We start from the raw sequence: 13,938 nt of genomic DNA on the forward strand, positions 1-13,938 counted from the left end.
TAGGCAAGTGGTTAACCTGTACAGTTTTTGTTCAAAAATACAATACATTACATCACTTCCGAATTTTTATTCTGTCGTAGGAGAATTTTTGGAACTTTAGTAACCCTTTTTATTTTTCTTACCAAGTTCACGGTGTGATCACTGTTTGCTATATACTTTTTGTAATATTTGCGCTGATTTCAGTGCATCATACATTGGCGCAGCTTCTTTTTTGTATATTGTGTTTTGATGTTGTATAACATTTTTTAGTTCCAGCTTTTTTAGTAGTTAGAGTAAGCACAGTGGGGCAGATCCACAGAGCAAGTATGCCAGCGTATCTACTGATACGCCGGCGTACTTTCAAATTTCCCACGTCGTATCTTTGTTTTGAATCCTCAAAACAAGATACAACGGCATCTGGGTTAGATCGGACAGGCGTACGTCTTCGTACGCCTTCGGATTTAAGATGCAATACTTCGGCGTCCGCTGGGTGGCGTTCACGTCGCAATCCGCGTTGAGTATGCAAATTAGCTATTTCCGATCCACGAACGTACGCGCGCCCGTCGCATTCTTTTACGTAGTTTCCGTACGTCTTTTTCCGGCGTATAGTTAAAGCTGCTATCTGGTGGCGTACTCAATGTTAAGTATGGCCGTCGTTCCCGCATATCATTTTGAAAATGTTACGTCGTTTGCGTAAGTCGTCCGTGAATGTGGCTGGACGCCATTAACGTTCACGTCAAAACCAATGACGTCCTTGCGACGTCATTTAGCGCAATGCACGTCAGGAAATTTTAGGGACGGCGCATGAGCAGTTCATTCGGCGCGGGGACGCGCTTCATTTAAATGACACACGCCCCCTACCCGCTGCATTTGAATTCCGCGGCCTTACGCCACGAGAGATATGCTACGCCGCCGTAACTTACGACGTGAATTCGTTGTGGATTTGCAACAAAGCCAAGTAAGTTACGGTGGCGTAGTGTATCTCAGATACGCTGCGCGGGTGCAGATCTATGTGGATCTGCCCCAGTATTTTTTTCCATTCCTTTTTATTTTTGATATGAAGACTAGCATGCAAAAAAAAAAAGATGATCATTCGTCCGATAATCTCATGTGTTGGGGTGCCATTCCCAATAAATGGCCGGCATTTAATGTTCGCTGGTTCGCGTGTTACCGCAACGCGCAACTGTAGATGGGCCCTTAATGGCATTCCGTCAAGGTTCACATAAAAAGTACGCCGGAGTATCTGCTGATACTCCGGCGCACTTTCAAATTTGACGCGTCGTATCTTTATTTTGAATCCTCAAACAAAAGATACGACGGCATTTGGCTAAGATCCGACAGGCGTACGCCTTCGGATCTTAGGATGCAATACTTTGGCGCCCGCTGGGTGGAGTTCGCGTCGTTTTCCGCGTCGGGTATGCTAATTAGCTGTTTATGGCGATCCACGAAGGTACGCGCGGTCGTCGCATTCTCTTACGTCGTCGCTAGTCGGCCTTTCCCGTCGTAAAGTTGCGACTGCTATTTCATGGCTTATATTTAGACCAGCCATGTTAAAGTATGGTCGTCGTTCCCGCGTCCAACTTTAATTTTTTTTTTTTGCGTAAGACGTCCGGGAATAGGAAAGGACGTAACGCACATCGCCGTTCAAGAAATGACGTTGGTGCGACGTCATTTCGCGCAAAGCGCGGCGGGAATTTCAAAACGGAGCATGCGCAGTTCGTTCGGTGCGGGAACGCGCCTAATTTAAATGATACATGCCCCATTTGAATTAGGCGGGCTTGCGCCGGACGGCTTTACGTTACACCGCCGCAAGTTTACAGGCAAGTGCTTTGTGAATCAAGCACTTGCGCTGAAAACTTGTGGCGGTGTAACGTAAATGTAATGCGTTATGCCGCCGTAGATGTACATGAATCTGGCCCAAAATGTATAAAGAAATCTAGATTTTTATAAAGGCGCACACAAGGCATGCAGAAGAGCGGATTAATTAGGAGAAATTTGAGATTAAAGTCACACTCGATAAACTGATTTGGTATTCCAGGCAAACAAGAGGTAAGCGTGTAAAATGACGAAGGGTCTTTGTATGAATATTCAACGCTCCTTATGTCCCGCGCTCATAATTCCCATTATGTCATAAAAGGAAAAGAGGAAACTTTGTGTTATTTTTTTCTAATCTGAGAGATGAAGCAGCATTGGGAGACGAAGTCCATCTTACCTAGCGGAGGAATTTGCATAAAAAGGACTTTGTAGTCGGAAAGGGGGGGTTGGGGGGCTGCAGAAAGTATTAGATACACTGGCCTGCACGTAAGATGAGTGGAACGAAGGGTAATTCTCTGCATGCAAATGGCATGAAGCTGGTATTAGGGGAACTTTTCAAAGCTCGCCTTTTCGCCTTCTCATTAAGATTGAATTTGCTGTGCTGGGGAGACGCAGCGACGAGTCTTGCTCCCCTCGCTGCCAGGACCGCGCCTGTGTGCCCCCATGCCTGACCCCCCTGGGAGCGTTATTAATCCAATAATTAAACATTTATTGGTCGCAGCACCTGCTTGCTGCCTCTCCTGTCTGCCCCCCCAGGGGAGAGACCATCACAGCAGCCGAGGAAGTCAGGAGAGGGAGGGAGGGAGGAGTGAATCGAGCTGGAGATTGGGAGGATGAGAGCTCACCACACCATCTGAAGTTATTCTGCAGGATTTCCAACACATGCCTGGACATGGTGCAGGAAAAGGGGGACCTAGCAGCTGTGCCTAATTGGGGGGCCCTTTCTGTATAACTCCCAAGAAAAAAGGGGTGCTATTCTGTGCCAGCAACACAGTTCTCTTTCTCCTTCCTCCCCCCAACTCTGGGGTCTTCTTCTTCTTCTCACATCTTCACGAAGGGGGCTTTCCAATACCTTCTGCTTCCAGAAAAGGGGTGCACTGCCAGATAAAGGGGTTCTGTCTTCTTCTGTTTGAAGGGTCTGTCTTCTCTGCTTCCTATTTTCTCTACTTCTGTATTGCCTGATTTTTTATTTATTTTTTTCAGTGAAAAAGGGGTGCTTGACTGTATCGGCTGCTTCAAAGAAAAAGGGGTGCACTTCTGCTTCCTTAAAAGGGGTGCTCTTGTGTCCCCGCAGGTTAAAGATTAGGGGGGCAGCCCGCCATCAACATGTTGCGCTACCTTCTAAAGACGCTGCTGCAGATGAACCTTTTTGCGGACTCCATTCCAGGAGAGGATTCCAATTCTACGGACTTGTTCTATCAATTTAACTCGTCCTTCCCCGGTTTCAACGGCAGCCTCCTGGATTTCGGCAACCTGACCAGCTTCAACGGTAAGAGGTCTTCCTTCTATTTGGGGGGCTCTAGGGGGTAGCTGCTGCGAGGTTCCTAATACGTTATTCAGAACATCTCACTTATTGCAGATAAAGACAATTCTTGCCTAATTCCAGAAAAATCAGACAATCGGTAAATTAAATGCGGGAAATGTTTTACCGTTATGTTTCCAATTCTAGCGTTTGCTGGATTGTATTACCTGTGCTGTACGGCATGTTTGCAAGCACTGCAGTGAGTTTGGTGGGATAACGGAGTTGTGAATTGGTGATCAAAAAACAATAATGACCGCAGTGCAGTAATAGAATTAAGCATTCTCCGTCCGGTGACTTTACAGTATGCTGGAAAATATCTATTGATTCAATAACATTGCAGAAAATTGCTTTTAGAACATGAAGGAATGGCTACATCTGCAATAGGCACTTCATTTCAAGCCTAGCAGTTCTCAAATCCTATGCTAAAAACTGACCAAGAATCTTTGTATGGCCACTTTATATGTCAATTATAAACTGCTTTTTCTACTGAAGACCATAGTAGTCCAAGAATGTTCACTCTCTAGATTTGTATAAAGGTACCATTCTCAACCAGGGTCCCTTAAGAGGTTGGTAGGTGTTCCTTGAGCTGTGGCTGATTGACCTCCCATTGCTTCATAGTTCCGAAGTCTATGCTACTTGGCAGAACCAGCAACATGACTATTATTATTTGTCTGTAAGAGTGGCAATCCGACCTTCACTGTAAAAAAATAACACTAATGCCGCGTACACACGGTCAGACTTTTGACCGGGCAAAACTCTGTCGGGAATTTCCAATGGAAAAATAGAGAACCTGCTTTCTATCTAAAGTTCGTCAAAAATTCTAACGGAAAAAGTCTGATGGGGCATACACACGGTTGGAATATCCGATGAAAATCTCCTATCTGACTTTTTCCATCAGAATTTTCGCTGGGAATGGGTGCCTTATGCCGCGTACACACGGTCGGAATTTCCGATGGAAAAAGTCCGATGGGACAGGATTGTTGAAATAGGGCACCCATTCCCAGCCAGAGTTCCATGGATCCTTAAGGTTCCTCCAGAGGTTAGTAGGGGTTTCTTAAACTATGGTTGATTAACTTCACTTTTGATGGTGCCTGCATAGTTCTGAAGGTTGCGCCACGTGTTTGTCTATAAGCCCCCGTTCACTTGAAATCAAAGTTTGATTCGGTGTGAAGTCACATGATTTCAAAGCCGTGTGTCAGTGTGACTTGGCTGACATTTGTGTGACTTCATGCACAGATGTCAATACAAGTCACACCTGAAATTGCCAAAAATCACGCAGGAACTTCGCTTTCAAATCGGTACTGCACCGCAAAGTCCGCCTCACACCAGTTTGAACAGTTGGATTTCTGACATTACGGTGCGACTTGTAATGCGACTTGGACCTGTCAAATCGCATGACAAGTCGCATCGGGGGCTAAGTGTGGCGTTCAAACCATAAGAAGCCACTCTGTGGACTGTTGATCTAGGGCTATTCTTAACCAGAGTTCTGTGGATCCCTAGACTTCCTACAGAGGTTGGTAGGGGTTCCTTGAGCTGAGGTTCCATCTGGCGATGCCTACATAGTTCTGGAGTCAATGCCACTTGGCAGAGCCACCGGCATGAACGCAATGATCTTTTTATGTCTGTATGGGTGGCATTCCGACCACCAATGTAAGTGGCATTTTCCCTATTGATCATCGATGAATTGCCGGGATTCTCTGAGACCTGAAATTTGATTATTTTTGGGTAAAGAGGTTGAGGAAGGCTGGTCTAAAGACTCTGCGACTACATCCAGTGCTTTTTCAAAAGTGTTTTTAAATTTTTGATTCAATAAAAAAAAAAAACTTAAGTACCTTTTCAAGACCAATTTTATAAGTGTAAACTGCACCTATTTCTAAATCTCTCACCTGATGTCCATTGTGTATATTTTCCATAACTAGCCTTATAGACCATCTGTGACAAGTGTAATGTTGACTAGTCGGGGTCATTTCTTTTTGGGATTATGACCCATTTAGTGCAAGAAAATGATGCCAATAAATACAGTTACCTTCTAACAGACAGCTGCATGAATCCATCAGTTGGTGAACTACAAGTCCCAGCCAGGAAGGGTCAGTTAGTAGCTATTGGCTGTCTGAGCATGCTAGTTGATTGCCCATGTTATACATAGAGCCTCTGTGTTGTGCAGACCACATAAGTCTTAATTTGGAGTTGTGATGTTAATACATGATGACTTGTAATATGATTATTCATTCTGTTTTTGCTTTGCACACGGCGCCTGTCAATATACAGGATTGTCGATTAGTTTTCTCGCCGTGCTGCTGTGTTTTTAGCATTTTTAATGTGCACTCTGGCCAAATGATATTAAATGACTATAAGACATATTTACAAAGCAGTTAATGTGAATTTCATCAAACGTTTGCTGTTGCTGGATCAATCGCTGTCGTGTAAAATACATTCGCCAGGAAGATTCACCTGGTGTTAATGTTTGGTGAACATCACATTCGCTGCTTTATAAATACACCCCTTTGTCCTGCTAGAAATAACCAGTTAGCGTGTTGTTTTGGGACGCACGTGTGTAAGCGTGTTGTGGGAGTGGCCGTAGGAGGCGTTTTTATGCGTGGCGGGCTTTTCGTTTATTGCAATTTGGAATGTGGTCGGAGCTTATGTGATGAATCTTCTGTAACTGTATAGACCAAGCAGAGTGCGGCCTCTACAGGAGGTCTGACTATAGTGTGAGTCCACTCTGCCCACTAGTGGCCGTCTGATCTCACTGCAATGGATCCGTGGCACTGAGGATGCAATAGACAAAAAATGGAATTGGTGCATTTTGGGTGGAATTCAGGGTTATGATATTTTAACATTTGTATTTCTTATAAAGAGCTGTAGTTGGCAATATGTTTGAGTATTCAGGATTACAAATGTTTGTAAGGTCAATTGAATTTAATGTTTTTATTTTTTGAGCTCAGAATATACAAATAAGGTGTGCTCAGGAAGACAGAGGGCATGTTCTTTCCTTTTTGTTTAGAGCAATTAGATTTATTATGAATGTTTGTTTAATACAAACACATCTAGCAGCACTTCACAGTATACTACACAGGAACATGTTTCCCAAAGAGCTAACACTCTAATGCACCACAACAATAATTAACTACATTTTTTTTTATATGACTTTGACATATTTGTACTTCTGTACAGGGAACACATATATATATATATTTGATATAGCTCTGACATATACCGCAGTGCTGTACAGAAAACACTGAGCCAGTAACACCAGTTCCAGCACCAGAGGAGCTTGCACTCTAATGTCTCCACCACAGTCACACATTATTATTATTATTATTATTATTATTATTAATAATAATTTACATAGTTCTGACAATCATATACTGAAATTCTGCATTTATTATTATTTTTATTATATTTATTATTATTATTATTATTATTAATAATAATTTACATAGTTCTGACAATCATATACTGAAATTCTGCACAGAGAACACTGTCACAGAGTCACATCAACCTCTGTGCCAGAGGAGCTTGCACTCTAATGTCTCCACCACAGTCACACATTATTATTATTATTATTATTATTATTATTAATAATTTACATAGTTCTGACAATCATATACTGAAATTCTGCATTTATTATTATTTTTATTATTATTATTAATAATTTACATAGTTCTGACAATCATATACTGAAATTCTGCATTTATTATTATTTTTATTATATTTATTATTATTATTATTAATAATAATTTACATAGTTCTGACAATCATATACTGAAATTCTGCACAGAGAACACTGTCACAGAGTCACATCAACCTCTGTGCCAGAGGAGCTTACACTCTATTGTCCCCACTACAGTCACACACTATTATTTGACATTTATATAGCTCTGACATATACCACAGTGCTGTACAGGAACACTGAGCCAGTAACACCAGTTCCAGCACCAGAGGAGCTTACACTATTTATTTATTTATTTATTTATTTATTTATTTATTATTATTAACAACAATAATAGTGTAAGCTTCTCTGGTGCTGGAACTGGTGTTACTGGCTCAGTGTTCCTGTACAGCACTGCGGTATATGTCAGAGCTATATAAATGTAAAATAATAGTGTGTGACTGTAGTGGGGACAATAGAGTGTAAGCTCCTCTGGCACAGAGATTGATGTGACTCTGTGACTGTGTTCTCTGTGCAGAATTTCAGTATATGATTGTCGGAACTATATAAAATAATAATAATAATAATAATTTATATAGTTCCGACAATCATATACTGAAATTCTGCACAGAGAACACTGAGCCAGTCTTGTTAGTCTCTGTGCCAGAGGAGCTTACATTCTATTGTCCCTACTGCAGTCACACACTATATTATTATACATTTTATAGCTCTGACATATTCTGTAGCGCTGTACAGAAAACACTGAGCCATGTACACCAGTCTCTGCACCAGAAGAGCTTACACCTTAATGTCATCACCACAGTTGTGCACTATTTTAATAACACATGTATATAGCTCTGACATATACCGCAGTGCTGTACAGAAAACACTTGAGCCAGTCACATCAGTCTCTGCACCCAAGGAACTTACACTCTAATGTCCCACCACAGCCATGCACTATTATTTTATATAGCTCTGACTTGTTCCATTATGCAGTACAGAGAACACTGAGGTAGTCAACATATAAGAAAATCAAATACTCCTGCACTTGAGAAATTGTTGTGCGGATGGTTGAAAACGTGTGTCTCCACTGGTTCAGCCACCAGATTGGCTGTGCTGCCAATCATAACAGGTCGGGGAAACCCAAGTACAAAAAGGAAAGAAACGGAGGGCGCACCTGCCCTAGTGCTCTACCTTTGCCACAATTTATTTGATTTTTTTTTTCTATTATACTTGCAAACAAATGAATTGGTCAAGCAAAAAAAAAAAAAATATAGTCCACCAGATTCTCCACCCAGCATTATCTGCTAGCAAGTACCCATTGTGGAATGAAGAGGCCAAAAAAGCTGACGTGTTTCAAGGGATGTCCCCTCGTCCTCAGAGCTCTGAAGAAGTGAGGACATCCCTTGAAACCTGCTTTTTTGGAGTCTTCATTCCACAATTGGTACTTGCTATCAGATCATGCTGGGTGGAGCATCTGGTGGACTACATATATTTTGCTTGACTAATTCATTAGTTTGTGAGCAAAATTTATAATTTTTTTTTTGTTAATAATAATCTGTTGCAAAGCTAATGCACTAGGCTGGGGTGCCCTCCAGTTTCTTTTCTTCTTTTTCTTTTTCTTTTCCTTTTTCTTTTCTTTCCTGCACCAGAGGAGCTTACACTCTAATGTCCTGACCACAGTCACGCACTACTATAAATCTAGCTCTGACATATTCCACAGTTCTGTAATGAAAACACTGAGCCAGTCACATCAGTCCTGCACCAGAGGAGCTTACAATCTGTTTATTATGTTTTTAGATTGTAGGATGGGGCATACAGGGGAATACAAACAGGAGAATACACACACCCTCCATGCAGATATTGGGTTGGACAATTACGGAGTGCAACCACCAGGCAGAAATCGTATGCTGTCACTCATCAGAACAGGAACTAATGAGTTGTGATTGGCTGTCCTTGTTTTCTGCACGTTATTTTCTGGCTTATTACCCGCACCTGATTGTGTTGCTATATTTTCTTCTTTTCCTCTTATTATTCAGTTTGCGTTTCTTAAGATCTGTCTGTAATCATCATGATCTGTGTGATTGGGACTGACATGCTCTGTAGCCGCTCTAGAAGTTTCTCTGCTCCTTTTCTTCCAGTAACACTTCCTATGACATGATGGGTACAAATCATAAACAAGCATGTGTCCTCCACCATGGTTCTGAGACTTCTTACATATTACATGTACTTAGAATAACATTCTTCTTTGTGTGCTGTGTCTTTGTATTCACTCTGACATACTGTATTTATCGGGGTATAGCGCGCTCCCGCGTATAGCGCGCACTCCTAAAGTTGCCCCCATTCCTGTGGAAAAAAATAGTTTTTTTTACAGTTTTGGTGTCTTGCGCGGCATCCATCGGCGAATCCGGCATCCGTCTGCGGCTTCGGGTGTCCTCTTCGTCGGGTCCGGCGTCCTCGCGTCCTCCCCGCTCGTTTCCCGCGCCGAGTTTTGAATACTGCGCCAGCATATACCGAGCGCAGTACACTCGGGCAGGCTCGGCAACTGTCGCGCTCACGTCCTGTATGTCCAGGACGTGAGCGCGGAAGAAGCCGAGACTGGCCGACTATACCCGAGTGTACTGCGCTCGGTATATGTCGGCGCAGTATTCAAAACTCGGCGCGGGTATCGGCGTATATCGCGCACCCACGATTTTGCCCTGATTTTCAGGGCAAAAAAGTGTGCGATATACGCCGATAAATACGGTAATAGGTTCGTTTTTTTTAGGGGTCATTTCATGTGGGTGTCAAAGGGGTGGTACAAAATCCCCAACTGATGTTTAAAAGAAAAAAGTAAAAAACAAAACAAAAGAAAAACAGGCATTCAGAAAAATTGCCTCCCTAATGACTGTCAATGACTAGAAGCCTCTGCTTTACTGTCCTTTGCAAAGTGATCCATCGCAGATCGCTTCTCAGAGGACAGTAGAGAGTGACACCCGTGTTACTGCAGTGCAGGAAGAGGAACCACATTTTGCTGGAAGGACTCTGGACATTGGAGGTAAGAGGGCTAATCATGCTGTAAAAGTGGCCTTGCAAGTATATTAGTGCACTAATAACAACTGACATTACCTGTGAAATATGTATATTATATCAGCTGCCTCGCCAGAGCCAATAAGCTCGTCGACGCCAACTGACTGCGTTCCTTTCACTACTCCAAAAAATAAAATGTTGGAAGACCTAGTGCCTCTCTTGGATGTATGTTTCTGGATATGCCCACATATATAACCATGTAAAAATACCCGTACCTGGGATTCTACTTTAAGAAATCCCCTCACTGTTACCCCAACACTTTATATTCCTGATATGTGTCTGCTTTACCATGGACTTGTATAATAAAGTATCCTGTTCTCTTTGTATAGCTTCCTTTGTGTGAAATCCGTGTTGCTGCCATTCCTTCTGCTTTCCTAATAAAAACTGACCACACTAAGCAGGAGAACACAGCGTGGTCAGTCCTCTAGCTGTGCTTGGATCTCCAGTGTGCTCTCCTCCATTGATCAGACTTGTCCTAACACGCCCCTGCTGCACAGCCATTCACTGGGAACCTCAGTGTGATACTGTTTCTCGCTCCATCCCCCCTCCCCCAAGTTCTCTAGCTCTCCTCCAATGATCAGACTTATGCTCACATGCCCCTGCTGCACTCTTCTTCCTTCTTTCTTTCTTTCTTTTTCTCTTTCTTTCTTTCTTTCTTTCTTTCTTTCATTCTTTCTTTCTTTTTCTTTCTTTCTTTTTCTCTTTCTTTTTCTCTTTCTTCCTTCTTTCTTTCTTTCTTTTTCTCTTTCTTTCTTTCTTTCTTTTTTTCTTTCTTTCTTTCTTTTTTTCTTTCTTTCTTTCTTTCTTTCTTTCTTTTTCTTTCTTTCTTTTTCTCTTTCTTTTTCTCTTTCTTCCTTCTTTCTTTCTTTCTTTTTCTCTTTCTTTCTTTCTTTCTTTTTTTCTTTCTTTCTTTCTTTTTTTCTTTCTTTTTTTCTTTCTTTCTTTCTTTTTTTCTTTCTTTCTTTTTCTTTTCTTTTCTTTTCTTTCTTTCTTTCTTTCTTTTTTCCTAAAATGTCCCTTTCATTTCTATTTTAAACTGAATGGGTTGTTTTACAAGGTGATAATTTACAATCGCTTTAATACAGGAGAACAGTTAACGCCATTAAGCCTCATTCCACAGAAAGTCACCTAGAAGCTGTTCTACCAGAAGTGAGTTGTTTTGGTTAACAATTGTAGCCATATCGGTGTTGGTACAGCTTGGACCTAGAAGACAAAGTCAACCCTGAAAATCTTGTCCTGAAAATGAACTGTAAGTGCAAATGAAAATAGTATCCCAGTGATTGACTGTTACAATGAGACTTAGCTTGAGGACCAGTGCCCCCTGCTGGCAGTACTTGGCACTACACAGGTCTTTTGATAGATGCCTGGGAAAGGTTTGAGTTGTGATCTCACATGGACATTCATATAATCCCTCTGTTGTCTGGGTTGTCTTCATATAACAAAAATGAACATTAGCCTGAGATATATTATAGTGTGTGTGATATATATTTTTATTATTATTATTGTTTTATTTTTTTCATGTAGGGTTGGTGCATCCAAAACGGATATTTCAGTATTTTGTACATGTTAATTAAATAATCAATATTTTATTTAAAGCGGAGTTCCAACCACAATTAGCATTTTTTAAATGTATGTCCTTTCATCCTGCGTTTTTATAATATAAATCCGGTCACTTACTATTTTACAATCCGCCGCCGATCCGCATAGATATTCAAAAAAGATAGTTTATAAAACTATATCTACACCGTTGTCATTTTGCTTGTGGGCATTGTGAAGCCTACAAGTACTTACTTCCTGGAAGTCTTGGATGGGGAGTGATAATTGGACAGCGCACTGCATCCTGGGAAATGATGACACACATTTCCCAGGAGCATTAGAGGGAGATGATGTCAGAATCCTAGGTGGTTTCAAAGGCAGATTTTGTGGGACCGCATAGCAACAGGCATTTCCAGATGAGTAAAAAAAAAAAAAAATCTTTTTTTTTTCTTTCTTTTTTAGTCGTAAGCCACAGTTTAAAGCAAAATTTTTTTTTTTTTATGGAACCTCCACTTTAAGGGTCTCTGGTGGTGGTGAAATAGTATGACTGCTTTGTCATAAAGAGTAAGGCCACCTTTTCTGAGCCTGCAGTTATTCCTCCCTTGTAGATTATTGTGGATATCACAATTTGTCAATTGGAAAAATGACTTTTCTTTGAGGATGATCTACTTTCAAGGTACAGTGAGAAGTGACCTGCTGCTTCTCTGATCGCTGTGAGCAAACCGCTCAACACCTAATCCAAGATTCTGAGCGCCAGCTGCAAATGGATTCATATTTGTGATCTGTTCATTGAATAACATACAGCCAATACATATCAGCAGAAAGGTTTTTCCCTTCTTCAGGACTCAAACATGATTTGTAAATAAATCCGCGCATCCACGTGAAAATTAAAGTGGCCAGACCTGAAGAAGGCGGTGGTCCTTCCGCCGAAATGCGCTGGATGTATTTTATTCAATACCCATTACATGTCAATATTAATTATATGTAGTTCTTCCTTTAGAATTTTACAACTGCTCCTATGTAATCATACCTGGAGACTCTTTATACCTCTTTTTATCACTTGGCATCTGAAATGTGCAATAGTCTGGCTGTAGTGTAAGGAGACTGCAGGTTGGATGCCTTGTCCCTCACTTCTGCGTCCCCCTCTTATTCAGGCTTGCATGATGATATATGTTGCCATCCCTGGTTCCTCCCCACCCCCACATCAACAATGCTAATGACATTATTAAATAAAACCCCTGAATTTTTACTATATGCCTTATTTTAGAACTGGTAATGTCATCATTGGGTCATTGTTCTTCACTATGTAATGCAGGTAGTTCATGGCTGGTGGGAAGAGCTGGCAGAGTGCTGTGCATTGCTTCTTGAAGACCTCACAACACCCGGCCTCGCTATTCCTCCTGAGCCCTGTTGCAAGTAGTGGACTGGTCCCTGGATGAAGTTGTACAGCCACAGGTTGGCTGGGAAAAAAAAACGAATTCCCAAGAAAGAGACATTAAAAGGAAGTGACCTCAATCCTTTCCCTGGGAGGAAGGAGGGACTCTTTGTATGGGTAGGACAGCTCTGATATGGACCATGAACCACCTGAGTCTAATGAGCGGGACATCTTTATTTGAAAGCAGTGGAAGTGGAGGGAGTGCTATCCTTGAGCTTTGGATTGCAACCTGGATTGTGGGGAGCCTGTAATGTAGTAAGGAGCCATACTCTGAGGAAACCACCAGAAAGAAAGACGGAAGCCCTTTGTGCTTGGCGCTGGTATGGAAAGCCTCTGCTTATATAGGACTGGTGACTGCAACCACATACTGTAATCTAACCGAGGGACAGACTTGCCAGTTAGACACACTTTACTTTTGATGGCACCAACTCTTAAAGGGACACTACCCAGAGCTTTCCAACCCAAGGTTATGGGCCCCAACGAGCTTGCCAGCAGAAGGCTCAGTAGATGTGGACTGTTAACTGTTGCTGCAGTAACCACCTATGGGTCCTCTCCACCCCCCTTAGCTAGGCCCCTCTATGTTGGTTAAGGAAGATTTGGAGTCGAGGCCTGGATCTGAACCCACCACTGTAGCTCCCTGATTTGGAACAAAGTCCCTCTTTCCTCCTCATATGTCCCTCATTTTGCTCTGATCTATATAGCGGTAGATAAAATGCACTTTTTAGCTTTTAAAAAGTGTTTCCCAGAGCTAAACCTTTCTTCCACTTTCTAAATGGCTGCATTTGTACATTTCAAAGGCCAGTATAACGGAATAATAATTTGTAAAAAAATGGACTTGTGTGTTCAATCATTTTTTTTGTTTAATTGTCCTTTTAGGCCTTGTACACACGAGGAGACATGTCCGATGAAAAGGGTCCGCGGACCGTTTTC

The 13,938-nt window shown here is 41.8% G+C and overlaps 1 protein-coding gene across 2 annotated transcripts in view; it reads left to right on the plus strand.

Moving 5' to 3' along the window:
* Positions 1-3,040: 3,040 nt before the first annotated feature.
* Positions 3,041-13,938, plus strand: part of ROBO3 (roundabout guidance receptor 3) — a 414,329-nt gene continuing 403,431 nt past the window's right edge. For both annotated transcript variants that reach the window (XM_040326160.1, XM_040326161.1), the window contains exon 1: positions 3,041-3,283. In XM_040326160.1, coding sequence (XP_040182094.1) covers positions 3,121-3,283 — 163 coding nt within the window. In that variant the 5' untranslated portion in view covers positions 3,041-3,120. The remainder of the gene's footprint in view (positions 3,284-13,938) is intronic.

This window comes from Rana temporaria, chromosome 10, assembly GCF_905171775.1.
Source record: "Rana temporaria chromosome 10, aRanTem1.1, whole genome shotgun sequence".
NCBI classification, from domain to species: Eukaryota; Metazoa; Chordata; class Amphibia; order Anura; family Ranidae; genus Rana; species Rana temporaria.